We start from the raw sequence: 18,102 nt of genomic DNA, 5'->3' as shown, positions 1-18,102 counted from the left end.
AGTTCTTAAACTTGAGGTTTGCAGTGGAGCAGTAATACTAGCTTCAAACTCAAGAGAACAAACAAAAATTGTTGATGCCTGGAAGGGGGTCATAGTCGACACCAGCAGCTCTTGCAAAGGGTGTGTGATGGGCCTTTTGGCTCAGGTCAGCCTGGGTGACACATGAGCTGTGATCTGTGAACAAACTCACCAACACTCCAAAATGAATGTATTAGGACTAAGGCCTCCGAGGAAGGAAGAGTCTGTGCAGACTCAGCTGAGCCCCACAGAGAGAGAACAGGCTGTTCCCTGCTCCCTGTATCATCAGATGTAGAAAGCCAGAGCCTCAGGAAGCAGCCTATGCAAATGTGTCTCTTCATAGCTGGGCAGATAGCACTGTCTCTCCTCATTAGAGATTTTTTTTTTTTTTTTTGAGACGGAGTCTCGCTCTGTCGCCCAGGCTGGAGCGCAGTGGCCGGATCTCAGCTCACTGCAAGCTCCGCCTCCCGGGTTTACGCCATTCTCCTGCCTTAGCCTCCTGAGCAGCTGGGACTACAGGCGCCCGCCACCTCGCCCGGCTAGTTTTTTTTTGTATTTTTTAGTAGAGACGGGGTTTCACCGTGTTCACCAGGATGGTCTCGATCTCCTGACCTCGTGATCCGCCTGTCTCCGCCTCCCAAAGTGCTGGGATTACAGGCTTGAGCCACTGTGCCCGGCCAGAGATCTCATACCTCTATATTGTAACCCACAAGAGGAAACATTTTTCTGTTGCATTCCAGAACACATATACACACAATCCTCTAAGCTTCATAAAACAATACTTACCCTGCAATATGTAATGCATTAAACATTTTTCTTGAAAAACATGCTGGTTGCAAACCATGAATGGTTGTGACTGATGATTTGAAAAGCACAGCTCTAACACAGCTAACACTTATAAAGCCATACCAGGGCCAGACACTATACATTCCCATTCATCACCCTCATGTAATCCTTCCATTAACTTTGTGATTTAGATTATCATTCCCGTTTTACAGATGAAAAAACTGAGACTTAAAGAAGTTACTGCTCAAGGTCATATTTTGGTAGTCGGTATGGTAATGAGTAGCCAAGCAGAGATTTGAACCGAAGAGTGAAGCCAGGACCCAAATATTGGTCACCAGACGATATGGCCTCAGTTGCAGAAATTCAGGGCATCCTAATGTCGGTGTTAGAGCACATGCGGCCCCCAGAAGGCTTTTGGCAAACGTCCCTCTGCAGTGCTTGTCATCACTCCTTGGATCAGCATCATTGGCTCCTCCTGTGTGCCACAACAGAGCGGGATCCCTGGGGGCCACTCTGCTACGGCAATCACGCTGCTCAAGTCAGCAAGATGTTTTCTTGAGAGGGTGAGAAAAAGAAGGTTCAGGTTGGGAGCACACTGGTCAGTGGCTTGTTTCTGCTTCACCGTGAATTCTGTCTCTTCTGTGAGGTGATCCTAAGTCAGATATGTATTTAAAGAATGTAAGAAAAAGCCACATGGGTGTTTAAACCCATATGTGGAAAGCAAAGGTCAGGACGTGTACAGGTCACATATCTGGGCTGTTACAATGCCCCTGGCTCTAGACTGCTCACCGGCCACCACTCCTAGCTGGAGGCCCCTTGGTTCTATGCTTTTCTCTTTCCCTTCCGGGCTGGTTCTTCACCGAAAGGGCCATTGGTCTAGAGATGGGTTCCACTGATGAGATGCACAAGGAGTGGTGGGCAGGCTAATACTTTGGATCCGCTTCATACAGACTTTCTTTGATGTCTTGGCAGTTGTTTGTTGGGGAGGCCGCAGGTTATAAGGGAAGGCGGTCTCAGTGGCTTCTCAGCGGAGGGAACACGTGCCTGTCTCACCATCAGCACACCCCAACTGCACTATGCTGAGCCCAGCAGCACACAGGACCCGTATCACCAGCAGGCATCAGGGACCACCTGAGGGACCCCTGCAAGCCCCAAGTGGATTCTCAAACTTGATAGTCAGAATCACTTTGGAGGTCTGTGAAGACACAGACTACTGGGCCCCACTGTTTCTGGTTCGGTAGCCTGGGGTGGGGACCGAGCATGTGCATTTCTAACGAGTTCTCAGGGGATGCTAATGTTGGTGTTGCTGGTCTGGCAACCTCAAGAACACCTTTGAGGAGGATTCTAGCAAAATCTTTCTCTCTTCACATTTCTTTGATATTGAAGGGCACCTTCTAGGTGGGGCCCCTTCCCTCTACTGGCTGGCTCACCCTCTAAACTGATGCACTGCAAGTCTTGAAGAGAGAGAAATTTAAAACCCATTAGTCTGGCTGAGAAAGCCCAGCCCAGCCCCCTGGAGAGGAGTTTCTGTGGAATGCCAAGCTCACATATGTGTTTAAAATGTTTGTTAATTTACCTACCTAATCGGTTTCTGCATTAGGGGACGGTGGATTTTAACTATTTAAGTGGCCTAGCCAGATGAGCAAAAGCTAATACTTGGGGCTCTTTCAACAAGAAGTACAGGGCTGGGCCCAGTGGTTCACGCCTGTAATCCCAAGACTTGGGAGGCTAAGGCAGGACAATTGCTTGAGGCCAGGCATTTAAGACTGGCTGGGGCAACAGATCTGAGATCCTGACTCTATTAAAAAACAACAAAATTAGCCAGGCATGGTAGTACATGCCTGTAGCCCTGGATACTCAGGAGGCCAAGGCACAAGAATCACTTGAGCCCAGGAGTTCAAGGCTGCAGTGAGCTCTAATTGTGCCACTGCACTCCAGCCTGGGTGACAGAGCAAGACCTTGTCTCTAACAAAAAAGAGGAAGTATTACCAAGCCCATGCAAATATGCAGAGATTACAGATTTGCTTGGATCTAAGCCTTTTGCATATTCAGTCTGGTTGCTATGAACACAAACCTGACAGAGTTGACAGAAGGCAAGCAAGCTGGGGATCACCTAACCCAACGAGCCACATCTTTATTTTTCACTTCCACTCCCCAGAGCCCAGGCTCTGAAAGACAGTGGCTACTACTGGTTCATTTTCCCATGAGTGCACCAAACAGTACTATTAGAACTCCTGTGTCCAAGCCAAAAGTTCGGGCGACTTTGTGTAGAAAGATGTCCTCTTTCATTGTATCTGGAAATGCTGAGGAGAGCTCAGGGATGCTTTTTCTTCCTATGTGGAAGCCAGGCCGGGAACCAATCACTATCCTGCAAATGATGGCCACATTCTTCAGTCGTTGTGCTCTCGGCAAACTGTTATATCAGTCTGAATAAAAATGAAATAAAAATGCCAGGAACCTTGGGGTATTCCTATCTTCTGAGTGCAACTGGTCTGAGAGCTCAGAAACATTGACTGTTTCTAGCCAAGGCCTATACAAACCCAGACGCAGAATCCTATAGGATATCTGAAGGAACCCCACTCTATTGGAAAGATAAACATAGTATGCACAACTTCAAAGGATGAGTTTCTATTTTTAGGACTAAAAAAAAGTCCATGCATCTTCAGCACTGTCTGCTGCATTCCTTAGAAATGCCAGGGGGAAAAGAACTAACCTGTCTTACTTTAAAAAATGCCCTAGAAGATGGAGTATTACCAATCTCTGTCCCCTAGGGGAGGCCCAGAGCTGCAGCCCCGCTCTAGTCATTTAATACAATCACACTTCTTTCATATACCTAAGTGAACTGTATATTAAGAAAACAATTTTTTAAAGCATATGGAGAACAAATGCTATCAACTTGATCTAAAACAGCATTCTTTTTTAAAAATCTTAGCATCTCGGCCTTGCCCGTATCGCATGAACAGCACCGTAGAGGCGAGTCAAAGTTGACTGACTCAGAAAAGCTCTTAGGAAAGCCCATCAACACACAGGAATTGATTCAGGCTGCAGAAAGCCAAGGAAAGAGGCCTGGTGGGGCAAGCTGGTTCAAGAGAGGGACCATAAATGTATTTTAAAACCCAAAAAATAAAGTATCCTCATTCAAGAGACGGAGCAATGAAACACCCAACCGGAGAAAACTCAAGTAGATTGTGGACAGTCGGCCTCCCGCTAACGGTAACACCTCAAGAGAGAGAGCTAAATCAGAACAGGTTTTGGAAAAATTTTATTGCATTTTGTTTCCATGTGGAAGCACTGACAGAATTGAAAAGAGGCAGCATGTTCCACTTACTTTTCTGAAAAATCACATGGCTAGATTCACTTTTGCCCTACCCAGGACAGGATTGAATAAACCTTATCTGCTACCCCCACCCCAAGCAAAAGCTAAAAAAGGGGGTTTCTGGCAATTGCTTAAAAAACGAATCAATGTGTGAGAATTCCCAGATGGTAAATAATCATATTTGTCATTTTTGTACTTGGAGGGCACTCCCTACCTCCTTCACCTCTCCCCACCACCACCACCACCTCCTTCAAACAAGACTGACACAGGAAGTGCCTCTCAAATGGAAAATCTATTCTGTCCCAGTGCCACAGGCTTAGGTGTGTCTGTGGATTCCAGCCAATGGTATGGCCATATGTCAACTTTGAAAAGGTGGGGACTGTGAGGTAACCCCAGCATCATGGTCATCTCCATGCCAGGACAACAGTCTCCCAGGTTAAAATACAGATAAGACACAGGTACGTGCACATTTATGGGGGTTAAATATCAGAAAGTGAATCCACTTTGAAGTTTATAAAATGAGAAGGGGATGATGGCAGGGCTGTACGTGTCGGGCACTGGTGCCTATTGCAGTCAGAATCCACACTGCTTAACTGACATCTTGCTGGGGAAGAGAGGGAGAGGGGGTGGTGAGAGAGGAAGCAGATGTAACAAAGGAAAAGGTGGCTCGCCTGAAATTGTGTAATTTTTTTCTCTCTTGATTGTATAAGGCATTTTGAACTGGAAAAATGTCTTTCCTTCACACTCTTCCAAATAATCACAGGGAATATAATTGCTGATTTAGAATATAAATAAGACCTCTTTCATCTCTCTCCCCACTCCGCCGCAAAATCATTCTACACACCCCAAGCCCATAAAGTACAAGGCAGGTCATTGCTTTGCGAGTTAGGAGGCAAACTGTGTCCAGCTGGGGGATGAGGTCGCTGTGCCAAGGTCCCTTCCGAAGGCTCCAGCCCTGATTCTGCCCTTCTCAGGCCTCAAGGGGTAAGCATCCGTCTTCGGTGAGGTTTTAAGTCCCATCGGGGAGCCCGTCACTGCCTCCTGGGCAGTGGGAGGTCAGGGCCCTCCTGGCTTGCCCATGCATCCCCTGCCAGGTGTCCGAACTATTCCATCCATGCACAGCGTCACATCCACTCAGTTAGTAGAATGGGCACAGCCCGAGACAGCACCCTCTATATTAGTCATGCCAGACAGACAGCAGAGAGAAACCAGAGGCCAGAGAAGTGATTTTAAAAGGAAAAGAGAGCAGCTTCGGTCACCAAAAGAAATCGAAAGGATGGTTTTTAAAAAATTAATGTGGGGACTTTTTTTTTTCTCTGCAATGCTCAGCCATTTTACTTGAGACATAAAAAAAGTTTTAAGAGTAGTTGTTTTGCTTTTTCGATTTAAACATTCATGAGAACAGATGGGACGGTAGTGCTGTGGTGTGGGCTTGTGTCTGAGTGGCCATGCTGGTCGGGGTCCTTCAGACCACATACTGGTACGGGTCTGCTTTCCCTTGGTCTGGCGTGGCAAAAGGGCTGGCCCAGCCTAGAGAGAAGGGGTGGCCAAAAACGGCTTTCATGTTCATCCATTTTGTTTTTTTAGCCCATCTTCTCTCTTCCTTTTTCAATTGTTCTATTCCCTGAAAACAAGAACAATCATACTTTCAGTCAAGCACTGCATTGCTGTGGTTTTTGGGGAGGGATGTCCACAGTGAGAGGTGAATGGAGTAAATATTTCCTTTTTAAAGCAACAAAGCTATCTACATAATACATCTTTCTCATAAAACGTGTTACTAAAAAAATTTCTCCTTTTCTTGGTGGGCACTCATTCACAAGTCCCTCCAAGAAGGGAGGGAAAAAGCAGCATCATTAGCAGCGCAGACGCCGCTGCGTCTAAGTATGCCAGGCCAGGGTGTGTCGCGTCTCTCCAGCTCTGGCCCCTCGCTGAGCTCTGCAGAGGCACTCTTCAGAAACTGTGCTGGGCTGTGGATGGAGTGCTATGAAGGCTTTGTCACTAGAGGCCTCAGAGCTGTTGTGGAGCTCGCAATCATCATAACCAATGATGGCCGTTAATTTGGGAGAGGTTTCTAGGAAGTTTGAAGCTACCATGACCACTTTGCAGACAAAAAAAAAGTAACAAATCAAATGACTGCTCTGGCGCTGTGCGTCTCACCAGCCTGGGGGATTAAGCAGCACCCTGCTTAGTGGGGCTGGTGAGACACAAACTGAGAAGGTTGAATAGGAGTGACAGACCATGAATGAGGGGAGAAGTCACCAAAGAGGTGGAAGGAGGAGCGATTAGTACAGGTTAGAGGGTGGCATGGCCAGGCCAGCCAGCCTGGCATGGCAAAGGTCCTCCTAGTGGCTCCTTTGGGGAGAAGCATGGTGGAGACCTATGCAGTAACTGTCATGGAGCCGGTGCCACTTCCCCTGCTAAGTCTCAGGAAAAAACTGGGGCTGGGGGAAGAGCTGCTTTCTCCCCGTCTCCCTTCTTCAGATGGAGCTGGTCAAAGGGCAGGGCTTAAGAACAGGGCCCCTGCCCAGACAGACAGGAGAGAAGCAGCCTGGCAGAAGCCTGGCCAGGGGTCTGTCTGCTGTGGTCTCTAGTGAAGGGGTGCTGGGAGGACAGCCGAATTTGAGTCTGTCTTCACAACCTAGGGACCTGGGAAGGACACAGGGCAAAGGGAAGACACCCTTTCCCAGGTGGGGCAGGGCCCTCCAGCTTTCTCCTTTCCTTCCAACACAATTCTCTTTAGGAATAGTCTTCTCAGGGAAGAACGGCTAGGACTGGGGCCATGAGAGCTTGCCTTCTGGTTCCCCCAGACCGTGACCTGGCAGTATCCCAATGGCAGGCGGGTCCTGAAAGAATCCCCATCGGATTCCCTGTAGATCTTATGCAGAAAAGTTGGTCATGGTTACTGCTTGGATACAGGGCTGGATCTAAACTATTGGCTACTAGTTTTACAGAAACTCTTTTGCAATGACATCATTTTTTATAAAAGAAAAAATGTTGCCAAAAGCCTCGCAACCTTCTAAAAGTTGCCGAAAGACACGCACAATGGTGCTCTGGCAGTGGGCAGCACTGTCCCTTCTTTGCTCTGCACACGCTCCTCTAAGCCCACAGGGGAAGGCGCCCAGCAGCAGTGGGAGGATGTTGTCGTCCTATGAGCCCACTCCCAACGCTGACTACCCATAGGCCCAAACCTTCACCCAGAGCCCTAGACCACTGGTGAGAGCTGACCCTGAGAGGGCCTCAGGACATCAGGAGTCATACAGGGATGGCTCTCAACCTCATGGCTCTGCTTGCTCCTCACACCCAGAGCTAAGTGCCGCCCCTTCTTCCTATGTAAATCCCCAGAGAAATGCCCATATCACAGCCGGGGATTGACCACCTTGAGGTTTTCAGACACTTCAGGAAGGTCAGGAGATAGCAACAGGGGCACCAAGGGAATAGGCCCCAGTCTGGCACAGCCAGCAGCCTCAAAGCTTCCAGCAAAGGTGCTGTGGGCAGATGGGAGGTGGTGGTGGGGGTGAGGAGAAGGCAGTGGACGAGGACCAGGGGACAGAGATGACCCAGAGGCCAGGTAAAAGCCTGCTGCCCTGGGGGCTCAAGCAGACCTGTCTCCTGACTCTGCCCTCAGGACCCAGGCATGGCTGGCAAGCTGACCTGCCTGTCCCAGCTGGGTTAGGGCACCCTGTCAACCACTCTATTTCAAGCCTGTGGCCCCCAGATGGGAAGGGTGCCCTCAGTGCCTAGTGGAGTGTCTAATGCAGTACAGCATAAAGGAAGACCTGTCATGGGGGGATGGAAGGAAATGTGGTAAAGGCAGCCTTTCAGCCACGGCTGCTGGGCCGCACTCCTGGTGTGATCTGCTGTGGCTGCCCCAAGGCTGGAGGACTTGTGTGTGGATGAAGACGACCCAAATGTAACTGCAAACAAAGGAACTGTGCCCTGCACACCAGCGGCCTGACCACTGGGCTCCGGTCTGACTGTGAGCAGCTCTCCCAGCAACACTGACCCTGGGTCCTCCCCATCCCCAGGTGCGGAAATGGCGGGCAGAGTGCCTACTTACCGTCTCATCTGTGCAGATGGAGTGCACCTGGGTCCCAAACATCACTGATGTGAAAATGAGGAAGAGTAGGCCCTCAAAGCACAGCAGGATGAGGAGAATCACCGTGGTGGGTGGAGAGAAGGAGCTGCACTCTGAAAGAGAAGACGTACACGGGGCTTGGTGCTGCCACCCACTGCCCGCTGCCCAGGTTCACCACCCCACTGGGCTCCCACTCTCCCTCCCGCCTGCCGGCCTTCATTCCTCCTGGGTGCCACAGGTCCCTGGCCTCCAGGCTACGGTAAGAATCAGCCTGGCCGACTCAACAGGCCAGGCCCCAGTCGGGGCTTCCCTTCCCTAATACAAATCATTCCTTGTTCACTGCTTCCGGTGCCAAGCACAGTGCCTGACACCTGGAAGGGCCCAGGAAGGCCTCTGAAGTGAGGCAGGAAGGCCTGACGACACCACAGGGGACCCTCCTCTCCTCAGAGAGCACAATGTAGGTACCCAGGTGGAGATGCCTGTCCAGTCCTGCTATGGCCATAGGTTTTCTGGGCATTCCTGTATGACATGCTGCCCCTCTATACCCCATCAGCTCATGGGCAGCTGTGGAGGATCACTTGGTGGCTTTGGGATTTTAAGCTTGGCAGAGGCAGTTGAACTGCCGGGGCTCAGCCTTGACTATAGTGTGAGGTAATGCACTGCCCCTGCTCCCAGGGACATCTGTAGCACCGAGGCCATCAGTGTCAAAGGCCAGGGAGTTGACCAAAGAGGCATGGGCCCAGAGTAGGTGCTTTCACTGTCCTGGCCTCCAGCCCCGGGGACCTGAGGCCAGTCCCGCCATCTTCAGTCCTCCACCCACTCCACTGTGAAGCAGTGAGATTTGACTAGAGGTATGGTTTGCTTTTAAGCAGCAGTCTTTTGTCTGAACAAAGTCTAAGTCAGAAACCCAGCGCATGGAAGAGAAACGCGAAGGTGCTGTGGAGATAGTGGGGGTGAGCAGGGAGGGGAGGGCCCTGAAGCAAGGTGGCCTGGGAGATGGTGCTGGCAGACAGGCTAGGCCCCTTGGTTGGCACTCTTCACCTAAGGACTTCTCCGCCTCAGTGCAGTTGCCCATGCTGGCTGAGCCTGGGCTGTGGTTCGTTTCTCATTGCTTCCATACTTGTGTCTGTTTCCCTGGCTGGAAAGATCAGATCCTGGAGGGCAGAGTCGGGCTTCACTGATTCTGGGAATTAAGGGAGTAAGCACTCCATCCAAGCTGTCCTGCTGGCTCCCCCACGGGAATGTCAGGAGGGGCAAGGGAGGTCAAATGTGGGAATGAGCTTGGAAAGATACCAAACACCATGTGGGTGACAGGTAAGAAGCATCTCATCTACAATGCGTATCTCCTCAGGTTTCCCTGGGAACTTATCGATGCCTCCGAATGATTTCTCTTCTTGGCTCCTTGTGGGGCAGGGCTTGGTTGGGGTGGCCACCAGCCTGATGGGCTGGCCGTGGGTGGCTACAAGTATGATGGCCTTGGGCTGGGAAGGGTGTTGGGGAGAATGAGAGGCTCTGACATTTGGCAGACACCATGAGGTACAAATCCTGGCACCAATGCCTGATCATGAACTCTAACTACAAGGCCCATACTAATATTCTGTTCCAGCCCCTGTGTCTTCCTGTCCTTTGCATTGTGGAATTACCTGTTTCTTTCTGTACTTGTTTGATAGCTGCCTCTCCCACTACACTTCAAACTCCAGGAGGAGAGGGACTTTGTTTTGCTCACTGCCGTACAACCAGCCTTGGGACAGTGCCTGACAACAAAAGGATCTGGGCAAGAGGTTTGGGCTTTCTGAGATTTTGTTTTCCTTTCTGTACAGGGGGATGCTTAAGAATTCATGAAAGAACATCTGCACAGTTTGGCCTTGGCCTGGCAGGAGCACATGGGGGTGCCTGCTGGACAAAGCACCTCCTTCTTATCTGCCTCTGCTGCCCTGGAGCTGGTGGCAGAGCCCAGGGCCATGGCCTGTTCTCCCTCCTTGCAAAGCAGCAAGCATCATTCCTCTGTGGGCTGGGCCTCAGGAATTACCAATGGAGTTTGGGGAGGTAGGAATCAGATCAGGGAGTGTGGAACCACCTCCCTACCCTTCTTTAAATATCAACTCAAAGTGCCCTAATCCCGGGGGACAGCCCTCGGCCCCCGACTCACACCAGCTCCTATGGCCCAACAGCTTCACCAGGGCTGAGTAGTGAGGGCAGTAACGGTCATATACAGTCAACTCTCAGACCTCAACTTTGGGGACTGACCTGTGCCTTCCCAGCCCAGCTGCCACAGAAGCTGGCGCCATAGAAGCCCACTCCATCAGGAATCTTGACCACAGTTAATCAAGAGCATGGCTGGGAGGACCCTGACCATTGGAGTCAACTGACAGGGCTAAAAACCTTGCTCCAGACCTAGGCTTGAACTACAGACCCTCTTCTTAGCTGAGTGATCTTGGGAACTTGTTCATCCTCTGTGAGCCGCAGCTTTTGTCATCTGCAAAGTGGGAAGCATCTCTCCTACCTTGCAGGCTGGTTATAAAGGCAAAACAATACACCGCTCAAAAAGCCCTTTGGGCTATTCCTGGCTCCCAGTAGGCATTAATGAAACGGTCCCTTCCAGCACCATTCCATGACAGGGACATTTTGCCTCACTGATAGTCTGTGCTACCCCATCACCTGCCCATGTCTGTTAACTTGATGAGAGGTGGGAGGTGTTTGGGATGACAAAATATCCTAATTGGACTCCCCTGTCAAGTCACCAAGCCCACATCTGGAGTAGATCTGGTTCCCCAGGCCTAGCAGAAGGCATGTACTTCAGAATGCTCACCAAGTGATCAGGAACTTGCTGGCGACTCACCTAGATAGGCAGAATGGTAAGTTCTGCACATACCCACTCACCCCTACCCTCCTCTCCTCTCTCTATTGTCTGCTAGCTTGACCTCTGCCATCTGACTTATGCCAGAATTGTGGGAAGAAGTCAGCATGAATAGGAAGAGCAAAAGTTCTAAAGACAGTGAAACAAAAAAAGGAGGTCCATAGAGGGAAAAGCAGAGGAAATACAATGTTCCTTGCTCAAGATGTTTGTCTCACAGATTGTGAGTGTGAAAGAGCCAGCCTAGCAGGTGGCCTCTCATTTCTTTTCCTCCAGCATCTATTGTTTTCCTTCAGGATCTGTGCAATCTTCTGGCTGGAGTTTCTTCCTCAGTATTTGCACATTTCAGTGGGATGCCTCTAAAGCAGGAAGAATTATCTACAATCTTAATGTATATTCACCATTATCAGTGTAAGCAGTTAAAAAACAACCATCACAAAAACCAAATTAATAAAGAAACTCCATGTCCTAGCCAGAAAGTAAAAAATGAATCTCTGCAAGACTGGAATAAAATGACCTTTGATTTAAGTGCCTCATGGAAAGACAGAAAACAAAACTTCTCTCCCAGCACGGCTCCCACGCACTGGAACCGGCCTCTGTGCTTGCTTGGGGCCTGCATTTTCCCTGGGCATGCCCAGTCCAGAGGGTCTGTCTGTCCAACTCACGACTTTACCTGTCGAACTGACGTTAAGGGGCTGCATTTTTTCATGAAGAGAGATTCCAGCCTCTGCCATTTCTTCCCTGTTCAGTCCATAGGCTTTCAGGAGATTTAATAAAATGAGGTTGGCCCCTGGTACCATGAAGGAAATAAAGAGCCTCCCTGCCCCCGCTCAGGTCACACACCCACCCTGGAGCAGGGAGGAAAGCCTCGGCACATACTCACTTGTCCAATCTTCTTCAAAGCAATGCAGGAAGTGGAATCCCACCATGATGAGGGCGTGCAAGGAAATGAGAGCTATGTACATCTGAAACAGGAAACCAGTGCAGATACCATTGTTGTAAGAATCCTCTGACCTCATGGGCTCCCGGGACAGGGGCACTCAGAACTTGCCACTCAGGAACACTTAGCTAGGCCGAGGCCTGACCAGGAGGGACCAGAGGGCCAGCTAGTGATTCCCTACAGATCCCCCTACCCCCAGCCCTGGGTCAAGTGAGCAGCCATCTCCGGGAGTATGTGGAACCAGGACAGAAACAAGCCCGTCTCCCAGGCATGACCTGGGCTCCAGGCAGTCTGAGCTGCCTGGGACGGGGGTTCAAGTCTGCTGTATCTCCTCCCTTGAAAAGTCAGGGTACTGACTGCTGAGGGCCCTTCTAGTCCTTGCACTAAGTAGACTCCACCTACCTGCAGCTCAGGATTTGAGGTCATCACCCAAACTGCCTTCTTGAGCTATTTAGGTCCAACACTTGGCATGGGAGCCCAGAATACAGCCCTTGCTCATAGCTAATCAACTTGAATCAATTTTCTAAACGCTCAAGGGAAGGGCTTAGGAACAGGCACTTGTTGAGCCAGAGAGATCTTTGGCAGGAAGGTGGAGATCTACAGGGCCAGGCAGTATTCTGAACAGCAGCAAAGAACATTGTGAATGCTGAGAATTTTCAAAGGAACAAAGTGCTCCATTGCTTCTTGGGGGGCGGGGCAGAATTTGGAAGCTGACTTACTGTAAACAGGACGAAGTACTTCTGGTTGTTCTCGCCGACACAGTTGTTGACCCACGGACAGTGGTGATCCATCTTCCGAATGCACCGCTTACAAACACTGAAACAGCCCACAGGTCAGACCTTTAGGGTGTCCCCATGGTGTTGGGAGGGCCCCAGGGAACACAGAACCCATGGCACCTGCTCCACTCCTCTGAAATGGCTTCCTTGGGTACTGCCAGGGGTTTTCCCGGGTGTGTGTCACAGGGGGCTTGGGAGGCAGGGTCAGGACCCCAGGGGTGGCAGTCATTCCAGACAGGGGCACAGAGTCATTCTCCAAAGCCTCTTAGCTTGCTTAGCACATAAATAGGGTGGAACTGACATGGCCAAGAAAGAGACTGCTCTCCTGAGGTAATGGGGCTTACGATTTGGTTTCCTGAGGGAAAAAGAATGAAGTAGTTTCAAAAACTTGACCAAGTGGGCTAAGATTTGGAGAATGGCTGCTACTTATTTCCCCAAAAGACCAAACCACCAAGGGCTGGGTAGAAGTTCTAGAAGCACTATGAGGTGCTACCAGGGAGGGCCAGGTACCTCCACCAAGGAAGGACAAAGGACAGAAGAGAGGGCTATTTCAGAGCAAGATCAAGGACAGCCGGAAGCCCAGCTCCAATAACTTTTTGGCTCTAAGATGACATCCATTGAGTCAAAAAAAAAAAAAAAGCAGAAAAGTCATTTGAGTACAGGCACGGTGGCTCCTGCCTGTAATCCCAGCACTTTGGGAAGCTGAGGCGGGCAGATCATCTGAGGTCAGAAGTTTAAGACCAGCCTGACCAACATGGTGAAACCCTATTTCTACTAAAAATACAAAAATTAGCCGGGTGTGGTGGTGCATGCCTGTAATCCCAGCTACTCGGGAGGTTGAGGCAGGAGAATCACTTGAACCCGGAAGGCAGAGGTTGCAGTGAGCTAAGATCGTGCCATTGCACCGCACCCTAGCCTGGATAACGAGAGCAAAATTCTGTCTCTCCCCACCCTCCAAAAAAAGTCATTTGAGCTTAGCTGTCGACCAGATCATTTCGTTAATTTGCACATTTCTAACATTATTGGGATAATTCCTGGGCTGAGGCCATTTCAAGCTTATTTGATAGCAAGCATAAACCCACTCCCCCTTTGGACAATACAAAGTAATAATATGAAACAAGTGTCCAGGACTACTGGGGGCTTGAAAGCAACTGCTTCCCAAAGCTCAAGTTTAGAAAGACTCATTTGCCATGAGAAAGAAAAAAAAACTTTTTATCTGAGGAATGTGAGCCTGTTTAATTACTAGGCCTAGAGAAGCACTGAAATATGACAGCCTGTGACAGCAGTCACATCTCACACCCCACCTTTGAGATAAATAATTTCCTTTTTTTTTTTTGTTAGATAGGATCTCCCTCTATTACCCGGACTAGAGTGCAGTGGTGCAATCACGACTCACTGCAACTTCCCAAGTTCCAGCAATCCTTCCACCTCAGCCTCCCAAATAGCTGGGACCACAGCGCACGCCACCACACCCAGCTAATTTTTTTGTATTCTTGATAGAGATGGGGTTGCCCAGGTGGGTCTCAAACTCCTGAGCTCAAGCAATCCACCTGCCTTGGCCTCCCAAAGTGCTGGGATGACAGGCATGAGCCATTGTGCCCAGTAAATAATGACCTCTTGAAGCTACTAGCTATGTGGGCTCTAGACTGATGCCAAGTAGCCATGGAATGACACACACTCTATAGTTCAACAATGTATAGCCAATCACTAATCAATGTTATTTCTGTAAGCCAATGACAGTTCCTGTCAAACAACTTTGTATCAGCCCTTTTTCCCTTTAAAAACCTGCTTGTAAATGGGGAAAAGACGCCCTATTCAATAAATGGTACTGGGGATAACTGGCTAGCCATATGCAGAAGGTTGAAGCTGGACCCCTTCCTTACACCACACACAAAAATCAACCCAAAATGGACTAAAGACCTAAATGTAAAATCCAAAACTATAAAAACCCTGGAAGACATTATAGGCAATACCATCCTGGACATAGGAATGGGCTAAGATTTCATGACAAAGACACCAAAAGCAATCACAACAAAAGCAAAAATTAACAAATGGGATCTAATTAAGCTAAGAAGCTTCTGCACAGCAACAGAAACTATCAACAGAGTAAACAGACAACCTACAGAATGGGAGGAAATATTTGCAAACTATGTATCTGACAAAGGTCTAATTATCTAGCAACTATAAGGAAATTAAACAAATTTACAAGAGAAAACCAATCCCACTAAAACGTAGGCAAAGGACATGAACAGACACTTTTCAAAAGAAGACATACATGTGGCCAACAAGCATATGAAGAAAAAGCTCAGTATCACTGATCATCAGAGAAGTGCAAATCAAAATCACAATGAGATACCATCTCACACCAGTCAGAATGGCTACTATTAAAAAGTCAAAAAACAACAGATGCTGGCGAGGGTGCGGATCCAAGGGAACACTGACACACTGTTCGTGGGAGTGTAAACTCGTTCAACCACTGTGGAAATCAGTGTGGCAATTCCTCAAAGAGCTAAAAGCAGAACTACCGTTCAACCCAGCAATCCCATTACTAGATACATACCCAGCGGAATAGAAATCCTTCTACCATAAAGACACATGCATGCAAATGTTCACTGCAGCACTATTCACAATAGCAAAGACACGGAATCAACCTAAATGCCCATCAACCTAACTGATGACAGAGTGGCTAGAGATGGGGTACATATACACCATGGAATACTATGTGGCCACAAAGAAGGGAACAATAGACACTAGGGTCTACCTGAAGGTGGAGGGTAGGAGAGAGAGGGCCAGAAAAGATAACTATTGGGTACTGGGCTTAATACCTGGGTGATGAAATAATATGTACAACAAACCCCCATCACATGAGTTTATCTACGTAACAAACATTCACATGTACCCCCGAACCTAAAATAAAAGCTAAAAAACCTCCCAAAAACCTGCTTGAACAAAGGCAACTTGGAAGTATGTTTCAGGCTGCAGTCCTCAACGTTGGCCCAAATAAACTCTCTCGATTAATTTTGCCTGTTTCTTTCTTTAGGTCACCAGCCAAAAGATGTGCTCATTGACAATTTTTTTTCAATTCATTATTTTAATGAATTCTAGTCTCCTTTTTATTATCTTGGGGACACTATTTATTCAAAACAGGTTGAAATGCTATAAACAAAGCTTTGAAATAATACAATTATATTTCCTTTCTAAAAGGTCCTTAGTTCAAGGCCAGGTGTGGTGGCTCATGCCTGTAATCCTAGCACTCTGGGAGGCCGAGGCAGGCAGATTACTTGAGCTCAGGAGTTCAAGACAGCCTGGGCAACACGACGAGACCCAGTCTCTAACAAAAATACAAAAAATTAGCCGAGTGTGGTAGTGTGCACCTGTGGTCCCAGCTACTCGGGTGGCTGAGGTGGGAGAATCGCTTGAGCCCGGGGTGGGGAGAGAAGGTTGCAGTAAGCTGTGATTGTGCCACTGCACCCCAGCCTGGGTGCCAGAGCAAGACCCTGTCTCCAAAAAAAAAAAAAAAAGTTTCTTAGTTCTGCTGGGCATGGTGGCTCATGCCTACAATCCCAGCACTTAGGGAGGCCAAGGTGGGAGGATTGCTTGAGCCCAGGAGTTTGAGACCAGCCTAGGCAACACAGTGAGACTCTGTGTCTAATAATAATTTTTTTTTTCTTTTTTAAAGCTCTTGGCTTTCAGCTCGGAGGCGGCTAAGGTGCAACCTTCTTCGGTTGTCCCAAATCTGGGTTCATCCAACACCAGCTGCCTCTACCATGCCGCTGAAGTTCGACCTCAATGAGATCAAAGTTGTATAGCTGAGGTACACCAGGAGTGAAGTCAGTGCCATCCTGTGTGGGCCCCCAAGATCGCGCCCCCCCCCCCGACCAAGTCTGTCCCCAAAAATGGTTGGTGATGACATTGCCAAAGCAACTAGTGACTGGAAGGGTCAGAGGCTTACAGTGAAACTGATCATTCAGAACAGAAAGGCCCAGATTGACATGGTACCTTCTGCCTCTGCCCTGATCATCAAAGCCCTCAAGGAACCGCCGCGAGACAGAGAGAAACAGAAAAACGTTAAACACAGCGGAAATACCACTTTTCTTTTTTGGAGACAGAGTCTCGCTCTGTTGCCCAGGCTGGAGTGCAATGGTGTGATCTCGGCTCACTGCAAGCTCCAACTCCCAGGTTCAAGCGATTCTCCTGCCTCAGCCTCCCAAGTAGATGGGACTACAGGCATGTGCCACCAAGCTAGGCTAATTTTCGTATTTTCAGTAGAGACAGGATTTCACCATGTTGGCCAGACTAGTCTTTAATTCCTCACCTCAAGTGATCCACCCGCCTCGGCCTCCCAAAGTGCTGGGCGGGCTCATAGGCGTGAGCCACCGTGCCCGGCCGGAAATACCACCTTTGATGAGATTGTCAACATTGCTCTACAGATGCGGCACTGATCTTTAGCCACACATCTCTGGAACCATTAAAGGGATTCTGGGGACTGCCCAGTCTGTGGGCTGCCAAGCTGGTGGCCACCACCCTCATGACATCACAGATGACATCAACAGTGGTGCAGTGGAGTGCCCAGCTACTTAGAAGCACAAAGGAAGACATTTCAATAAAGGATATTTGACAACTAGAAATAAAAATAAATAAAAATAAAAAAAGTTCCTTAGTTCACACCAGCTTTCCTCTTCACTAGCTTCCGTAACTAACTTTACTTTGGGTTCCTGAAAAAGTGCAGAGTGGGCAATGGCAGGTGGACGCTGGAGGAAGGGCTGGGCATTGGGCATTGCTGGATCACACTCACACCGCAGTGCTGGCTAAGCTCTTGCTGACCAGCTGGCAGGACAGGGAAAGTACAGGAGAAGCTCTGCTGGGCTGGAGATGTGCTGTCCCCTGGATTCCAGAACCTGGAAGTAAAGACCACTCCGGAGGAGTCCTCCACCACGGTGCTCACTCGCAGCCCAAGGAGGAGATGTGTGCGTTCAAAGCCTTGCGTGAACTTTGGTGGCAATGCAGACCTGAGTCCGCTGAGCTACCCTGGTCAAACTGGCTAACTTGGAGCCTCCAGTTTCCCTTCTGTACAAAATAAGTTTATTATAAGGAATACATGAGACAGATATTGTGCCTGGCTCAGACGATGTGTGGATTCATACTGGTCTCCACCCTTGCTCTTTTCCACAACTTCAAAGGGCCTCACTAACACAGGCATGTTGAGAATGGGCATATCTCGGAGATGCTGGCCTGGTTCCAGAATTTCCCTGGGGACCAGGAGGGCAAGATAAGAAAAGGAGACACAAAAGGGACATGGGGGTAACAAAGAGCAAGCCAAGTACCAGCAAGTCCATT

At 49.0% G+C, this 18,102-nt stretch overlaps 1 protein-coding gene across 9 annotated transcripts in view; it reads right to left on the bottom strand.

Annotated features, from left to right (window-relative positions):
* Positions 1-18,102, bottom strand: part of ZDHHC3 (zinc finger DHHC-type palmitoyltransferase 3) — a 60,284-nt gene that overhangs the window by 5,814 nt on the left and 36,368 nt on the right. For 3 of the 9 annotated variants that reach the window (XM_009200985.2, XM_009200989.3, XM_009200991.3), the window contains 4 exons: positions 12,709-12,805; positions 11,933-12,014; positions 11,723-11,806; positions 8,178-8,308 (listed from right to left, as the gene is read on the bottom strand). In XM_009200985.2, coding sequence (XP_009199249.1) covers positions 8,178-8,308; positions 11,723-11,806; positions 11,933-12,014; positions 12,709-12,805 — 394 coding nt within the window. Of the gene's footprint in view, positions 1-4,048; positions 5,745-8,177; positions 8,309-11,722; positions 11,807-11,932; positions 12,015-12,708; positions 12,806-18,102 lie in introns of those variants that run through there. The other 6 variants (XM_009200992.2, XM_009200994.2, XM_009200987.2 and 3 more) reach the window with 4 other exon arrangements.

This window comes from Papio anubis, chromosome 2 (assembly GCF_008728515.1).
Source record: "Papio anubis isolate 15944 chromosome 2, Panubis1.0, whole genome shotgun sequence".
Taxonomy (NCBI): Eukaryota; Metazoa; Chordata; class Mammalia; order Primates; family Cercopithecidae; genus Papio; species Papio anubis.
The sequence above is the reverse complement of the archived record's forward strand: the minus strand, read 5'-3'. Positions and strand labels throughout refer to the sequence as shown.